We start from the raw sequence: 15,945 nt of genomic DNA on the forward strand, positions 1-15,945 counted from the left end.
ACGTTGAATGGTAAATACTCAGTAGATAACGGTCAGTAGCATTTATTGTCATTATAGGTTTTCTTAGCGTCTTTTTATCAATTGTAAAGAGTAAATACCCGGGGCAGAGTACCGTACCTGGTTTCCAAAGTTATCTTATCTTACATTTGTATTTCACTGACGGATGAACAGTTCGCGCGTCATCCTAATGATGTACTTTATATTGAGAGAAAGAATTAAGATTAAAAGATCAACGTACGGAGAGGTACATGCCGCAGCACAATCAATCATTCAAGGTATACTCATGAATCAAGGCTGATCAGGTACTGTTCAGTCAATCAGGGTTTAACATAAGCTCGAGGTCCAAGGAACAATCAGACGATCTTCGTGTGCGTCACATAGAAGATCACAATGATCTATCAAGCGCCCAAATTGCTGTCTTATCAGACATATGCACGTACATTCCGATATCATACAACAAATAACCTTCTCAAATCAATCATCTCATCCCATGCTCGACTTATCTTATGCCTTCTCATCCACCTCCATTTCCTCAGCTTTGACATCATGCAAGCCCCAAACTATCCTTTTCTCAATGAAGATCACTTCCTGTTCCTCCTTCACAATAGCACCACCTTGAACTTCCCGCGTTCGCATGCGCAGTTGTTTGATAGTTGAGATGGTTCGTTCAGCTTCTTCTTCATTCTCCTCATTTGCGTGCCCTTCTTCGGTTTTGGCCGAAAGCGAGATCGGTCGAGGTATTTTGATTGTGCTTATTTCGATTTGAGGATTGGTGATTGCTTCTTCCCATTTCCTACCAAATACAAATTCAATATTTGCCATTGTCTCATGATTATTGAGAAAAAGTGAAGCTTACGGACGATCAAACATCCAAGTTCTACTTGCACCTTTCTTATCAAATATTTTACCCAATTTTGCCTTCTTCCTCTTCGTTTCTTTCTCAGATTCCTTGTTTTGTTGACTATCCCCATGCTCCAAGTTGTGGCCGTTTACTTTACTATCTAAAGTTAGAGCGGTATTTATATCCAGGCCCAACTCTTTCCTGATACGCCATTGCAACTCCCGAATCAAGCCTTCGGGATCCCTAACAATTTCATGAGGTATCCTATCCCAAACTAATTTCTTCGATCGTTCTTCCTTTTCTGGATTATGTAATATGCTAATTTGGTTCAAGAGGAAATTCGTCAAGTGGACCAATTGGGATAAAACCCTATTATGGAGAGGACGTGTAAGACTTGTCGTAGCGCGAGGTTTGTATGCTTGATGTTGTCGAAGTTGTGCTGTATATCGATCCGCGACGAACCAACAGAGCCTACCGTAGAGAAGTAATTAGCACATTGCTTTCAAGTCAGCTCCAGCCGACTCACCTTTCAACCATAGGGAATCTGAAACGTTGGGGCACCTTCGTATCAATTTCGATCTGTCGCAAACGCAACTCTGTAGAATAACATTTCACGAGTGTTAAGCTGATAATCTCCTTGGGTTGGACAATTCAACTGCAGCTCACGCGTATCGATATCGTACGAATGCAAGAAATTACCACCAAACACTATCGAATCCATCGGCGTATACTTGGAAAAAGGTCAGTTGATAGTGCTTATAAGTTGAGAACGTTGTACTCACTACAGCATGTATATATCCAGCAGGTATTATCCTGATTCCCTGTCAGTTGATGACTGCTCTCTATAAAGAAAAGCTTCCACTCACATCGTATCCCCAGCGTTCAGCACTACTTTCCTAACTTCATCGCACATATCAGGTAGCCAGGTATCTTGCTGTTTCTCATAGGATCCGGACCCTATCATGGCGCATCATCACTTAGCCTTTATCGAGACTTGGGTATTCGGATCAAAGCTCACACTCAGCGTAAGCCTTCAGATTGGCCGTGGTAGGTCGTATGAAGTAGAAAACCTGAGAGAACCAACATGAGCCCCTTACAACCCGTCATACGAAGGATCCTACCTTTGATCCCGTATGTATAGTATAGTATACTGAGCTGGCTGCAAAGTCAACATGCCAGTCCTACATAGTGGATTCAACGTCAGTGTCAGCTCAGGAATGCACGAGAAGAGGTACACTTACTGTCCAAGCACCTTTCATGCCCATCTGACAGAAGACAGATTAGCTTTTTGAGGAACTGTCGTTTGACTGGCGGAAGCCAAAGCTCACCAAGCAGTACAGCTGCACCTTGGGATAAGCTACTTTCGCTTTGCCTTTCATATCCAACATATCTCCGACGTCCCCGTCATACTCCTTGGCATCTCCATTGAGGGAAACACCTTCTTCAGGTGCAGGGGTGTCAGCAGGTGTACATGCGGATGTCGAAGATGCTCTGTCTTTACCCTTTCCTTTGCCGCCAGTCGGGGTGAAATTCCAGAAATTGTCCACCCAATCTATCTCTCGTACTATCCTAGGAGGTTTCACCTTTTTCGCTAATTCCGTGTCAGAGATTTCTAACGATATTATATTGTATACTTTCTTTCGAGAAGATGAAGGTGTAGTATCAGGTGTGGGAGGTGGTAAAAGATAGTCTGCCCATTTTTGCAATGTCCATTGAGAAGATTGTTGAGATGATACATCTGCGCACAAAGAAATCGGTCAGCAAATGTCAGCGTTTTAAGCAAGTATAGCAAAGAACGCACCGATAACATCGACCATCTTTTTGGGTCCCACTAGCTTGGCTACATCTTGAACCGTCAAGTCTTTTCCCGGTACTTGTCCGCCTAATCCGCTAAAACCTCCATTCTCAGGCCTGATAATTATCGGCTCTCTCTGTTGACCGTAAAACAGGGTAGGCGGATAATCTGCATCTGACGTTGCTCCGTCGAGCCATGAACGAGATAAAAGCTTGGCAGGTACGGATTTATAATTCGCTATGCACATATCACGATGAGCTGATGTAACGTTATGCAGATTCGGCGACATTTGAAGGGGGATTTACCATCTAGTATCACTCGACCATATTTAGCAGGATCAGCAATCAGGTCTAACCATTGATTGGTCGGAGTAGCTACTGAGTTGTTCAGGTTATTATAGTCTAGTTGTCTCACACTCCTCTTCGGCCTTCCTTCTGTCTTGCCTTCTGCCGAATCGTTCAGTCCTGCTTTATAGTCTTCACCATTTACATTCTCTGTATGACCATTATGATGTGTCGATTCAAGCTGTAAGGGGTCCGGGCTCCAGTCTTCTGCTATGGGAGGTGTGCTCGTGCGAGCTTTCTTAATCTGCTTTGGTAATTGACCTAGAGATGCCGAACTGACCGACCGCTTCACCTTCGCTTCGAAAGGTGGTACCCCCTTCTTTAGTGTCGCGACTAGAGGATACCGAGGTGGTCTAGGGTTTGCAGGGTCGGAGGCTTTACTGATACAGGACAAGCAATACCTACATTGGAATCGAGAATCAGCTAAGAATACACAGCTGTCCGAGTCTATAATTCATACAGCTTACCACTTATTGATCCACTGTGTCCAATTAAACCAAGCGCCTTCATCCTTCCGATTCTCCTCAACTTCCTCAAATATCGATCGGGGTATCGTAGCTTTGACATCATCCTCAGCAAGCAATAAACAGACCGAATGGTACCATGTTGCGCATTTCGTGCATGCTATCCATACTAGATCGACTTCATTTGTCGATTTGTCCGAACTAGGTTGAGGAGGACCGGTGGAGGGACATAATGGACAAACTTCTGGCTCTGGATCAACCGAAACTTGATTGTTTCCCGTTGCTGATCCTGTCAGAGAATGATCGCTCATTATGAATGTCGGTGGGAGGAAGAGATCAAGGGAGTACGACAAGTGGGATCTGAAGAGGTGGAAGCTGGAAAGTAAAAGTAATAAAGTCTGATTCAGACGAGGGGAAGATCAACATTGAAGGACGCGTAAAGCCGAGCTCCGAGTATTACGTAATTTGTGTAGGATCTGATTAATCTACATCATACGGGCGTACCACAAAGAGGTACTCACCATGAACATTAATATTATTTCATTCTTTCATCACTTTTCACTTACTCATATCACATCATATACCCAAAACCAAGCCTTCCTAGACTCATACAGAAGTCTACACACACCCTAAACCTCTCTCTATAATACCTATATGCCCTCATCTCCTGTTCAAGATCAAGTATTTACGTCAGACATCCAAGCAATTGATCAAATAATTCCAGAAGGTATACACATTCATGATGAGCTCGACTTATTACCCACAACACCCTCTAGGCCACCATCAAGAAAGCAACCACATTCAAAGAGCAAGAAATTGACCAAATGGAAAGGTAAGAGGGTCAGGGACCTCACATTGAGTGAAGAAGGGGGATGGTAAGCTTTATATATTTGATAAACGTGTGCACACTGTGCTGACCGAACAATTTCGACAACGTAGTCCCCTACTTGACCTTCCAGAAGATGTCGTACATACTCTGTTGACCCACATCCCACCCAGAGATCTTACTAGGCTCGCTCAGACATGCAAAGACCTGTATGAAGAATTGGAGGATGAATCGATATGGCGACAAAGTTATATCAATCGATTTCTGTACGATGGCGCAGCTAGAAGTAATCAAGCTAAACAAGATGTCAAGGTCTTAGTGCAGGGATGTCTAAATAGTGGAGGCAGAGGATGGAAGAAAGAAGCTTTGAGTCGAGAATCCATGTTATCGTGAGCTGGTCGCCCCTTGATAATCCAATGCAGTAGCTAAAGAACGTTTCATTGTTTAGTCGGTGGACGGATTCGAAAGCTAGCATGGTGATTCACTCACCACCTACGGGACTTATACATTACCTATCATTGTCTTATCCACCTTTCATACCTGCGCCGACCAAATCATTGGTGGTCGGTAAGAATCATCAGATCCCGACAATGAAAAGCAAGTCTCCGGTACTTCAACCGACCACACCTATCAGAACTGAATCCACAACGCCCAACGCAATTGCGTCCAGCTCGGCCACACCCACCGAAGCTACATCGCCAACTCCGAACAAGTTGACCCATCGTCAGAAATACGAAGCACTACTTGCTGCTACTACCAGACCTCCACCACATGTACTCAGCGCTTCGTTAGTGTATGGTGGAGTGGTGCGGAGCGATCCGATGAGTGGAAAGGTATCAAAGGGCTTTTGGGGTCCAGGACGAGATGGTAAGCTAAGATATCCTAAGCTGAGCAGCGTTAGTCCACGACAGCTAACATGCTGTTATGTCAGCAAATTTTCACCTTCGGCCTCATCTCGATCCTTTTGCCGAGCCATCTTCCCTCTTCCTGCCCACTCGTACGCAAGCCTTCATTTTATGGGGTCTCAAGACGGGATCGTGTGTTCATACAACCATGCAATCGAAACATCATTCCACTCACGGAGGCAGAGCGTCTTCTGTGAACGTACATTCGGAGGTACTCGATTCGCATCAAGGGGAAATCACTGATATATGGGCCCCGGAAAATCACGAAACGGAACACCTAAAATGGGTGACGGGGGGAGAAGATGGTAGAGTGAAGCTATGGCAATTTCATCCAGGTTCTGCTACACGCTCGGGAAAACGAACTCCTAATGAAGTTGTACCAGCCAAGATAGAATGCTTGTTCTCGTCCGGAGCGACTGACGCACCCTTAGAGAACCGATCAGAAGCTTCGAAAAGGCGTCAAAATGGTAGACCTGATCCTATCACCTTTGCTCGTTTCGATACAACGCACGATGTAGTATGCGGAGTTACCGTAGATGGTGATCTAAGAATCTGGTTCAGCGCGTCTAGCGATCCCATTGAAGTCCGAGTAGACGTTGGATCTGAAGAAGTTGAAGGCGGTATCAAGGATCTACATCTGAATGTGAAGATAGTAGCAGATCAAGTGGAGGCTAGCATATTGATACATCACCGGAGATCCCCTACCTTGACTCGGTACCGCATTTTACAGAACAGCGAAATTCATAGCACCATATACAGCACACCTACCGGATCGTCCATCACTGCCATTCACACTTCCTTTCAACCTACTTGTCCGATTTCGGCGCCATCAAGCGATCAAAGACCCTCGGCTCGGATCACCGCTCCAGTGGATACATCGGAATCGATATCGCCAATCATTGAGCCCTCCGATCCTTTTGCGGTCTCTAACTTTGCGCATTCTCATAGAGGGTACGGCCAGTTCATCATGGCAGGTGACGAGGTGGGACATGTACATACATGGGCTTGGGATGCAGACGATATTGGATTTACGCAAAGTCCGATCAGGTCTTGGGAAGCTATGAATGGAAAAGTCACCGCTCTGGATTATTCTTGTGGTATTACAGCCGTTGGAAGGTAAGTCAGCTCTTAGATTTTCTGCTATATGCCAGAATACAGATAAGCTGATTCGTTTTATAGTTTTGATGGATACATCAAGATTTTTGATCCCCTCCCATCACCTCCGACGATGCTTCGAACTTTTCACGCATCCCGTTTATCCCCTGGCGAACTTCTCGTTGCGGCATCTGAAGAATCCGATGCAAGATATTACACAGTCAATAAATTGATCGTCGAGAATGATTTGGTGGTGGCTTCCATAGGAAGAAAGGTATTCGCATGGCGAGCTGGATCTGGTAAAGGCAGGACAGGAGGCAAAGAGAGTGGATGGAAAAGGACAAATGGTTCGAGAGGTGACGGAAAGGGTTCCTCAAGGGGCTTAGGTGAGTCTGACGATACCTCCACATATTGAATCCGTAATGCTGATGAGTAATTGAAAGACATGAGAGCTATACATCGAGCTGCTGTAGCTGATAACTCAGATTTGGAAGAAACTCCAACGAAGGTGACATCAAGGCATGAAGCAAGAGAAGTTCAAGCTATGGAAAATATGGGACTAGAAGGTGATGATGCTTTACAATATGCTTTGCTTCTTTCTATGGAAGAACAAGAATCGCATACTATGGTCGAAGAAGAAAATTACAATGAACCTAGTATAGATACATCGAGCCGAAACTCTTCTACAGGTGTGATTGGGGATGAAATAGATGAAGAAGGGTTAGATGAAGAGACAAGAGAAGCTATCAGACAAGTGGAAATGTACAAGAAGCAAGAAGAGGAAGAGCTGAATAGGGTCTTAGAGATGATTAGATTATCCGAGGCCAGTGAAAGTGGGGAACAGTCGGCTGTCTGAAGTAGATCGCAGGCCAGCATGACTACATGCATTCAAGTCCTACAAGTACAGCAGCAACACAACATCTCATTGATGAAAGCTGAGACGTCATTTGATGTCTTCATGTATGATTTCGTCATCCGTATTCATGCCTCCACCAGCTATGATTTGCGTGAGGAGAATATCCGCGAAGCTTGGGTGCTTCAAACCCTCATGTTGCTCTAAAAGCACTTACTGGCTCCAGACCGATAGGTTGATCTTTAGCTTCGGAATGACTATATAAAGCACGGTCATAAGGCCAAGACTGTAAGAATATATGTATAGATAGCAAAGCCAAGGCAGGCGCAGATCGAAGGAGTGAGTTAGGACCGAAGGTCTAACCTCGGGGATCGGATATTTGATTGCATCTCCGCGAGATTATGGAGATTACTTCATCGTCATCTGTCTACGCTCTGTTGATACGAGGTCACAGGTCCAGGCTTGATATGATGTCTAACATCTATCTATAACGACTCGGACACCGATGTATACTTTCAAAGTGCGAATGATGTTGATCAATAGTCCTTCCTTTTGCATATATAATGAGCCCTTCGAGCTGGACAAATTGTGTTCTTCTTAATCACAATTCAGACCGATCCAATTCAATAATCCAAAAGTTAATACTTAATTTTAACATTGACCGATCTTCAGAACTAATATATAGTCAAAAATAAACATTATGAAAGTCTTCATTACTGGTGCTTCAGGATGGGTAGGTAGACATGTCGTACCTGAATTGCAAAGTCATGGACATGAAATTACAGCTTTAGCTAGATCTGATAGTTCTGTGAGTATATCTAGTCCTCCTCTCAAGTCATCGCGAACTTTTCCAATATACAGTCCAACGAGTAACTAGCTAAATACCATATGAAATGAAAACTGACTGACGTGTGCTTTATTGATCGATGTTAGGCCGATGCACTTGAGAAACAAGGTGTCAAGGTCATTAGAGGCGGTCTAGAAGATACCGATATTCTTCATTCAGCAGCAAAAGAATCAGATGCAGTTATTCATTTAGCTTATATTCATGATTTCTCAGATTATGGAGGTAAACCCGCTCAAAGTGAGTCCCGCCGTTATCTGCAAGCTTCTACTAGAAGGCGACCATTATTATTACAGTTCGCCATCTTAAGTTAATTTAGCTGAACATTGATGACATTGATATAGTCGATTTCGAAGCTATTAAAGCTATGGCATCAGCATTAGAAGGAACAAATAAAATTTTCGTAGGAACATCAGGTGCATTAGGATTACAAGGAGAACAAACTGAAAAAGATTCAAGTGCAGGTGGACCTAGAAAAATTGGAGAAGAAATTACATTTTCATTTAAAGAAAAAGGTGTTAAAACAATTGTAATTAGATTAGCACCTTCAATTCATGGAAAAGGAGATAAAGGATTTATTCCAATTTTGATTAATTTTTCAAAAAAATCTGGTTATTCAGCTTTTATTGAAAATAAACCAATAAATTGGAAAGGATGTCATGTAAAAGATGCTTCAATACTTTATAGATTATCAATTGAAAATGAAAAAATTCCAAATGGTTCAATTTTACATGGAATTTCTGATGAAATTGGAATACCTTTTTCTGAAATTGCTAAATCTATTGGAAATAATTTAAGTTTAGAAATTAAAGCTTTTAATTCAATTAAAGATGAAGATGAAATTAAAAAACATTTTGATTGGATGGCAATGATTTTAAATTATGATTGTAATGCGAAAAATCAAATTACAAAAGAAATCACTGGTTGGATTCCGAAAGAAAAGGGTTTATTGGAAGATATCAATACTGGTAGTTATTTTCAATAGGTAAATTGTAACAAGTGAGATAATTTGTATGATTCCTACTTATGAAATGGAAGCATGAATACTAGTATGATCCGAAGTAAGCTGCATGATTCACCTTCTCGTGACAATTGTAATCATATCGCGAAAATGCATGGGTTGGAAAAAAAAAGTCTCTATGCAATCATAGATAATGTCCATTTTTATTGATATATAACCACATCTGGAAATGCAGATTGTCCATAAACAGCTGTAACAGGAATCTGATTATAGTGATTTGTAATGTCCTCTAGATTTGTAATCTCGATGCTTCCAATTCAGGTCTCAATTCTGACCAAAAATGATCAATCCATCGGAACGAAGGATGAAGCGAATGTGAAATGATAGTAACGGAAAAATAGGTTTAAGAAGACAACATGGAACAGACCTTACTACCAAGATCATGACACCTGTGAAGCTGATCAATCTCTCATAGATCCTTTTCGGGATCTGTCTCTGCTCCTTGCGTCTCTTGGATTGCGCAAGTGACTGACAGGTGCAGAAGTAGGAGCAACTGATCTTCTAGCTGGACCTTCTTGAGTAGAATTCTGGCCCGCACAAAGCTATATACCAGGTCCATCAGCATAATCTCTCTTAGCTAGCTTCGGTAGCAAAGCTGACTTACGCCTTTCCAATCTTCTGGCTGTTTGAATTTCTGCATATCCTGAGGTCGTACAATGACAGTAGCGAGCTAATTGTAGGTTCCAAACGAGTTGAGTTTCGTGGTTTTTGGGGAGTATACTGTAACATTCAGACATCACGTACCTTTCCAACAGCCAAATGCCACCCAATATGACAATGTAAAGCCCAAACTCCAGGATTATCCGTTCTGATCCTCAAAATAGCATATGCGTTTCCAGGTATAAATATAGTATCTCGTCGAAGTGGATTGACAATGTTACTCAAGTCCATGGCTTGTGCTTCTTCTACAGTCAAATTACCATCACCTCTCTTGATAAGTTGAAATTCATTACCATGTAAATGATAAGGATGATCTATACCACCATCGAGATTATTCAAGATTAAATCGACATAGCCATCTTGATCAAAAACAACCTGAGCTACATTTTCATTTGTGTATTTACCATTGTCGATAATTTGAGGTAAAACTGGGTCCCAAATTTGATTTTGAAAAGAGATATTGTTGAATGCCTTGGTGATCAGTCGGGTCAGCCATCAATTACAGATCATCGGTGAAACCGGACTTACAAAACCAGTGATGTTTTGACCTTGTGTTCCCAAAAATGTTCCGAATTTACTTGATAACGAAAGTGTTTGTAAAGGTTTGACATTTGCATCGATCGCAACTCGGGGACTGTTCATCGTGATGTCAGCTCATCAAAGACCTCACAGCTTTGCTAGCTGACTCACCTTAGAGTGTATTGGTCATCCAAATCACGACAAGGAGAATCGAATGCCGCAAGATCATCCCTGATACACAAAATTTGTCAAAACAGTCGCAAGGTGATTATAGACCGATAAAGTAGCTCACCAAGGTTTATCTTCAGGTTCCTCACCTTTATCATCATACTCTTCGTTGTTATTAGTGTATCTCAATACAGCCCAAGTATCTTGTTGCACTTTGTCCATACATCCAGCAGCGACGTGAACCCGCAATTTGAACTTATCTCCCGCTTGACCTAGAGTAGCATTCACGATAATCGAATATCTTTGAGCAGGGGCGACTGGTATTTCGTGAATAGTAGGCCCATAAACAGGGTCGGTGTCAACCTCTGCTACTTCAAATTCATGTTGATCCATTGATACCCTCAACATCGAGTGCGCACCGGTATTGATGATTCGGAATCGTGTTCTTTGACCAGCTATGACGGGAACTTCGGCACGCGGTGGAGGATTGCATTCGACTCCTTCTGGCCAATTGGGGTCATCTGGTGAAGCGTGTCCCTGCAGTCCGAGAACGTTAGCGATGAAATCTCTACTCCAGTATTCCCGAAATGTTTACTCACTACGTCATTGATCAAAATTGAATCTCCTTTGGGTGCACCTGGAGACTACGGGTGATATGTACAAGGTTAGCTTCTGCTTGACATATATAAGGGAGAATGTTACATACCCCTCTATAACCATCAGCTGATTTGAGAGCAGCTACAATATCGGTCGATTGATCGTGCCTGTGTATTGACAGGGAATTAGTCGTGCTCCTGTCCATGGCTAACAGAAAACCCACATCCAATCTTGTATTAACAAAACTCGTTCATTATCATAATCTCGACCTCGTTGCACCGGATCATCAGGCGAATGAACGATGAACCTGGGATGCATGTCAGCTGTTCGGGTTTTGAAAGACAACAACGTCACCATTAGCTGACTCACGGTCCGGCGATACCGTCAGCCATTGTATTGGCGAAATGCGAATGGTACCAGTATGTGCCATATTGCTGTACGATGGGAAATTCATAAGTGAAATTTTGTCCAGGCGGTATAGGACACTGTAACACGAAATACCATGTCAGCTAATGGCATCCATGAAAAACAAGATGTGGCCCACTTGAGTTATACCAGGTACACCATCCATTACATTACTGCCATTTTGCGAAATTCCATGCCAGTCTATTGTTCCGTATTACCGATCAGCAAACAATATGTCACAATGACCTATCAAACACTCACGAATGGTTTGCGGAATATCCAAACTATTTTTGACATGAACTCGAATTGTATCGCCCGTATTACATTCGATGAGAGGGCCAGGGAACTCCCCGTTAATAGTGTAGATTTGTCGTTCATATCCATCGGGATTAGCAGTGACGGCTCTGTTTGAAAAACATCAGCCTTTCTCAGGATATCGTCGCGAAGTTCTTGTTCTCACTTTATCTCGAAATTGTATTCTCTGATTTGCTGTGAACATAGTATGGATCAGATCCATTCAGCACATTGTAATGAATGATCCATAAATTTATCGCGACCGGACTCACAGTTTGATCGGTAATTTCGAAATCGTTCGAAAGGATGAATGTCTTTTTGTTAGAAGTGGCATATTCCGATGGTAATGGATCGTCGCTCGTAGCTGAGCCTGACACTCTATGTCAGGTATATAGGATTAGTGCACTTAGCTTACTTCAGTCGACATCGAGATACTTACTGTGCATAACTTGGACCTAGATAGGAGGTAATCGCATCTTGGATATCGCCGAGACCAGTGTCTGTGGTTGATTGAGCGAATATCAGGCAAGTTGAACAAGATAGCAACGCAATAAGGGATGTAAGGCTTCGCATGTTGTTGACTTGAAGAGAGGCTTAGGTAGATTTCCAAATATACTCTAGTGTAATAAGTGGGGGTAATTATTGATAAACGAAGGCAGGAAGCAATTAAGGATAGAATTGTATTGTTATAAGCTAAAACGTTCGGTAAGATAGTAATCAGATAGATCAGATGTTATACTGCGGAAGGAATGACAGAGATCTTTTCCACTTCGAGTCAGAAGCCAAAATAAAAAAGAATGACAATGTGAGCAGATGTGACTGCGGATGACGAAATGACAATACAAGATAGGAAGTCGACTTATGTATAAAGTCCGAAGAGTTTGAGGAAGACTCTCAATATAAGGGGTGTAGACATGTTCCTTTCATGTAAGGGGTCTAGGAGAAAGGATAATGAGGATCAAACGGAAACTAGGTAGGCCAAGCAGAACCTCCTTTCACCGGTTCAGAGGCGATCATCCCTCTCGTATCGTAATACAACAGAAAACACACAAAGGGAGGGGCGCAGAAGGTACGATCTACCAAATCGTCGTGGAATACAAGGGAAGGAGCAAAAGAAGGAGTAGCTTAGGTGAACTCACAAGATGGTAAAATTCCGAAACTCAAGAGATTTTCTTCTGTAAGTCAGAGTTTCCCGAATTTCTCGAGCGGTGAGATGGGTTGGATCTGGAGTACAGTCGACAACGATTTGAGGAGAGGATCTTTGGAAAAATCGTTCTATTTAGACGGGGATCAGAATATGTTGGTTGAAGTGTATTGTGTAGTAGTGATGTTTAAGGTAAAAGATGATGGGATCAATTTCTTTCCATGGAAATATTGTCTATCCTATGTCAATAGTGGGAAACTTTGGTGGAACGAGAAAGCTATGCGAGACCAGTTGGATCGTAGAACACCGAGTTCTTACACCTTCAATGGCTACTATGCTGAGTCGAATGGACAAAGTAATCGTGGTAATGGGTATTAGGCTGGACAAATTTACTTATACTTGAGAAGAGTAAAAGCGCTAACAAAGGGAGACTTCGGATCGAGTTGTCCAAGAAGTGGTGTTCACCATGTACTGCGGAGAATATCAATGAGCCTGAAGGAAGGTTGTCTGGTGTTTACGGAAGATCTCGAGTCGTGGGAATCTTCGAAATGTATTCCTTTGATGTTGTGAGAATATTCGGATAGGGGTGAGAGATGTTCTTAATGAGTTTGATCAATGAGAATACCAAGTAGAATGAGGAAGGTGTTTTTAATCGCAATGAAAATATTGTACTGAAAAGTATCAAACGCTTCTCCTTATATATGTAGAATCAATTTTTCCTATGCTTTACTTGAAGAAGATCTTAATGCTATAAGACCAATCTTGTCTAATTAGTTGATCAAAATCCAAATCTATTTATAGAGATGGTCGGTCTTTCTAATTCCTTTCGGGGTTTTTGATGAATCCAATAATCAGCTAAGGTTGAATGATTCAGTACATTGTAGTCTCGTTAGAGGGATATTGATGGTAGCTGAGAGTATTAAAGAAACGAAATTTAATGAAGGTTATTCATCTATTTATATATGTCAATTGCAATATCAAAGTCAGCACAGGAATTTCATATGTATAAAGTTGAGAGATCAATGCATCAGTTTAGATCTAAATCATCGCTTTATTATTCGGTAGATCAGGTTCATCGCTTTTATCCTTGATCATCACAACGCACAGATCACTATCATTCTTAATAGACGTCTCGATTTGATCTACTTAAGAACGATATTCCGATATCCTGAAAACCGAACATCCGATCGATACTATCTATATCAACTACATTTAAGGAAAGGTTGAAACGCCCTCGTTGTATCATTTGCGCTGTTGTTTGACATCAGACTTTTCAGGAAAGGCTATTCGAAATATTCCGATCAGACTAGAAAATGTTAACCCTTTTCTCACGCACCGATCTCGATTGATCAGCACAGCAATCACACCAATCCCTCTGGACATCTGTTGGGCGTTGACGTCGGGCGTATTGTGAGTGGTTAGTACTGACCGAGACGTTGATCGTTTGGATACATATCATGTATTGTGAGGGTTCGTTCTTTTATTCAGGTCGCATAAGATTAAAGATAAGGCATTTAAATGTGTCTTGGGGCACGATCCAATGTTGGAAAAGCAGGTACAGAATTGTGGAACATTCGAGATTCGAAATCGAAACTCTTGAAACTGTCAACGTTCTAAATGGTACGTGAAGGACCCAATATTCACGTCAATGAAAAGGAGAACAAGTATGAAGAGCGAAGAGAGATTGTAATTGATTGGAGGTGACAAATGAGGTTCGGAAGGATATCTAAACGAGACATCCTCATGGGGATTTTAGGATGATTTCCACCTGCAAGACGACAATACAGTCAATAACGGTCACCGATATATAATGGCAGATCGTCTACTCACTTAAGATGTTTCTCGTAAAATTGAAGTACCTGTGATTCAGAACATCAGCTTTTTGTGCGGAAGAAAGACATTCACTGATACAAGCTCTTTACATACCTTCTGCGGACATCGCTTGTATGCCAAATCTGTTGCTACAGCCACCTTCTCACCTCCAACCCTGTCAATGTGACAATGCAAATGAGCAATTACCATATTTCTGATCGATATATCAAGAACTCACATTGTTAGGTATATAGTTAACTCGTTTTTACTGCTTCTTTCAATTGTATCTACACTCATAACCGTATCCTCCCAATCAGGTACATCCTCGTATTTGGCAGTACTATCAACATGGCTAATTTCATAAGTGGGGAAATCCTCATCATCTTCATCATCTTGCCGTTTAGTGGACTTTCTAGTACTTCCATTCGTTCTTGCTGCGGCTTTCTTTTGAGATGCAGGAACAGGTGTAGATGATGCAGCTGCAGAGGTTCGTCCCCGTTTTTTGCTTTGCGATGTCGGAGCGATATCTTGCTTTGGCTTTGTAGACCAGTATCGAGTTACAACGTCACTTGCGTGGGCTCTGCGATTTTGTTACGTCTTAAGCAGTTCGCTCATGTATGAGTATAGAGGTAATATGAACACCTACACATGTTCTTCTGGTTCCCAGGTGTTATGTTCTGGTCCATACCCTTTCCACGAGACGAGGTCTACGATAGAGACGTCAGCTATGTAGTTGGGTTAAGATTGTCTAACCGACACTTACATTCGTATTTACCCGCTTGATTGCCCTATAGAGGGAGCCAATTTCGTGCGAATGAAAATGTTAGAAAAGAGGTAACAACGGCGAAACAGAACAATACGGCGCAAAGAATAGACAGGCAGGTGGATAGGCAAAGTAGATGATTAGCTGATTGAGTTCGTAGAGAGCGACATATGACAGTCCATCATGTTGAGACGGCGCTTACCTTCTTTTGCTTATGGTCGACGATAGCTTCAACTTCATATTCTCCCTCTCCCTCGTCTTCTTCCTCTTCATCATCATCCTCTACTTCCTCGTGGCTGTCCACAGGCTCATCTACTTCCATATCTTTCTCTGCAGATCTCGATTTTCGAGCAGACATTATATTCTGATCTTCTTGCAATTCCGATTCTTGATTATTGGAAGTTTCGTCTTTAGATTTACTACCTGGAGATGAAAAAGGTAATAACCTTGAAAGAGTTGAAAATAATCCGCCTGATGTACTTTGTTTATTTGACAGCGGAGTTGAAACACAATTATCTCGAGAAGAAGTCGAAATCTTGTCAAGATCTTTTGCCTACTTGATATGCAGGCTTATCTGTGAGATAAATATCAAAGT

The 15,945-nt window shown here is 42.1% G+C and overlaps 5 protein-coding genes across 5 annotated transcripts; 2 read left to right on the top strand and 3 right to left on the bottom strand.

Annotated features, from left to right (window-relative positions):
• Nucleotides 1-504: 504 nt before the first annotated feature.
• On the bottom strand, nucleotides 505-3,755 carry I206_105261 (uncharacterized protein; the record flags this gene model as incomplete). Its single annotated transcript, XM_070203094.1, has 13 exons — nucleotides 505-793; nucleotides 857-1,312; nucleotides 1,368-1,437; nucleotides 1,508-1,571; nucleotides 1,624-1,654; nucleotides 1,708-1,798; nucleotides 1,860-1,911; nucleotides 1,963-2,022; nucleotides 2,083-2,106; nucleotides 2,170-2,579; nucleotides 2,643-2,873; nucleotides 2,942-3,381; nucleotides 3,448-3,755. 13 exons carry the CDS (start codon nucleotides 3,753-3,755, stop codon nucleotides 505-507), a joined length of 2,526 nt encoding a protein of 841 aa, XP_070059195.1.
• A 343-nt stretch (nucleotides 3,756-4,098) lies between these two features.
• I206_105262 (uncharacterized protein) lies at nucleotides 4,099-7,126 on the top strand (the record flags this gene model as incomplete). Its single annotated transcript, XM_019155570.1, has 6 exons — nucleotides 4,099-4,319; nucleotides 4,384-4,659; nucleotides 4,719-5,137; nucleotides 5,202-6,291; nucleotides 6,355-6,656; nucleotides 6,714-7,126. The coding sequence occupies 6 exons, from the start codon at nucleotides 4,099-4,101 to the stop codon at nucleotides 7,124-7,126; spliced, it is 2,721 nt and encodes a 906-aa protein (XP_019011724.1).
• Nucleotides 7,127-7,823: 697 nt separating this feature from the next.
• I206_105263 (uncharacterized protein) lies at nucleotides 7,824-8,952 on the top strand (the record flags this gene model as incomplete). The annotated part of the gene is made up of 3 exons (XM_019155569.1): nucleotides 7,824-7,931; nucleotides 8,057-8,207; nucleotides 8,312-8,952. The coding sequence occupies 3 exons, from the start codon at nucleotides 7,824-7,826 to the stop codon at nucleotides 8,950-8,952; spliced, it is 900 nt and encodes a 299-aa protein (XP_019011723.1).
• Nucleotides 8,953-9,389: 437 nt separating this feature from the next.
• Nucleotides 9,390-12,204, bottom strand: I206_105264 (uncharacterized protein; the record flags this gene model as incomplete). Its single annotated transcript, XM_070203095.1, has 15 exons — nucleotides 9,390-9,530; nucleotides 9,593-9,658; nucleotides 9,733-10,119; nucleotides 10,177-10,282; nucleotides 10,339-10,398; nucleotides 10,460-10,872; nucleotides 10,935-10,979; nucleotides 11,042-11,099; nucleotides 11,156-11,239; nucleotides 11,302-11,417; nucleotides 11,477-11,538; nucleotides 11,599-11,741; nucleotides 11,798-11,826; nucleotides 11,904-12,009; nucleotides 12,071-12,204. 15 exons carry the CDS (start codon nucleotides 12,202-12,204, stop codon nucleotides 9,390-9,392), a joined length of 1,950 nt encoding a protein of 649 aa, XP_070059196.1.
• A 2,323-nt stretch (nucleotides 12,205-14,527) lies between these two features.
• I206_105265 (uncharacterized protein) lies at nucleotides 14,528-15,708 on the bottom strand (the record flags this gene model as incomplete). Its single annotated transcript, XM_019155567.1, has 7 exons — nucleotides 14,528-14,543; nucleotides 14,606-14,634; nucleotides 14,702-14,762; nucleotides 14,826-15,167; nucleotides 15,234-15,294; nucleotides 15,351-15,375; nucleotides 15,553-15,708. 7 exons carry the CDS (start codon nucleotides 15,706-15,708, stop codon nucleotides 14,528-14,530), a joined length of 690 nt encoding a protein of 229 aa, XP_019011721.1.
• Between the last annotated feature and the right edge of the window lie 237 nt (nucleotides 15,709-15,945).

This window comes from Kwoniella pini, chromosome 7, assembly GCF_000512605.2.
Source record: "Kwoniella pini CBS 10737 chromosome 7, complete sequence".
Classification (NCBI taxonomy): Eukaryota; Fungi; Basidiomycota; class Tremellomycetes; order Tremellales; family Cryptococcaceae; genus Kwoniella; species Kwoniella pini.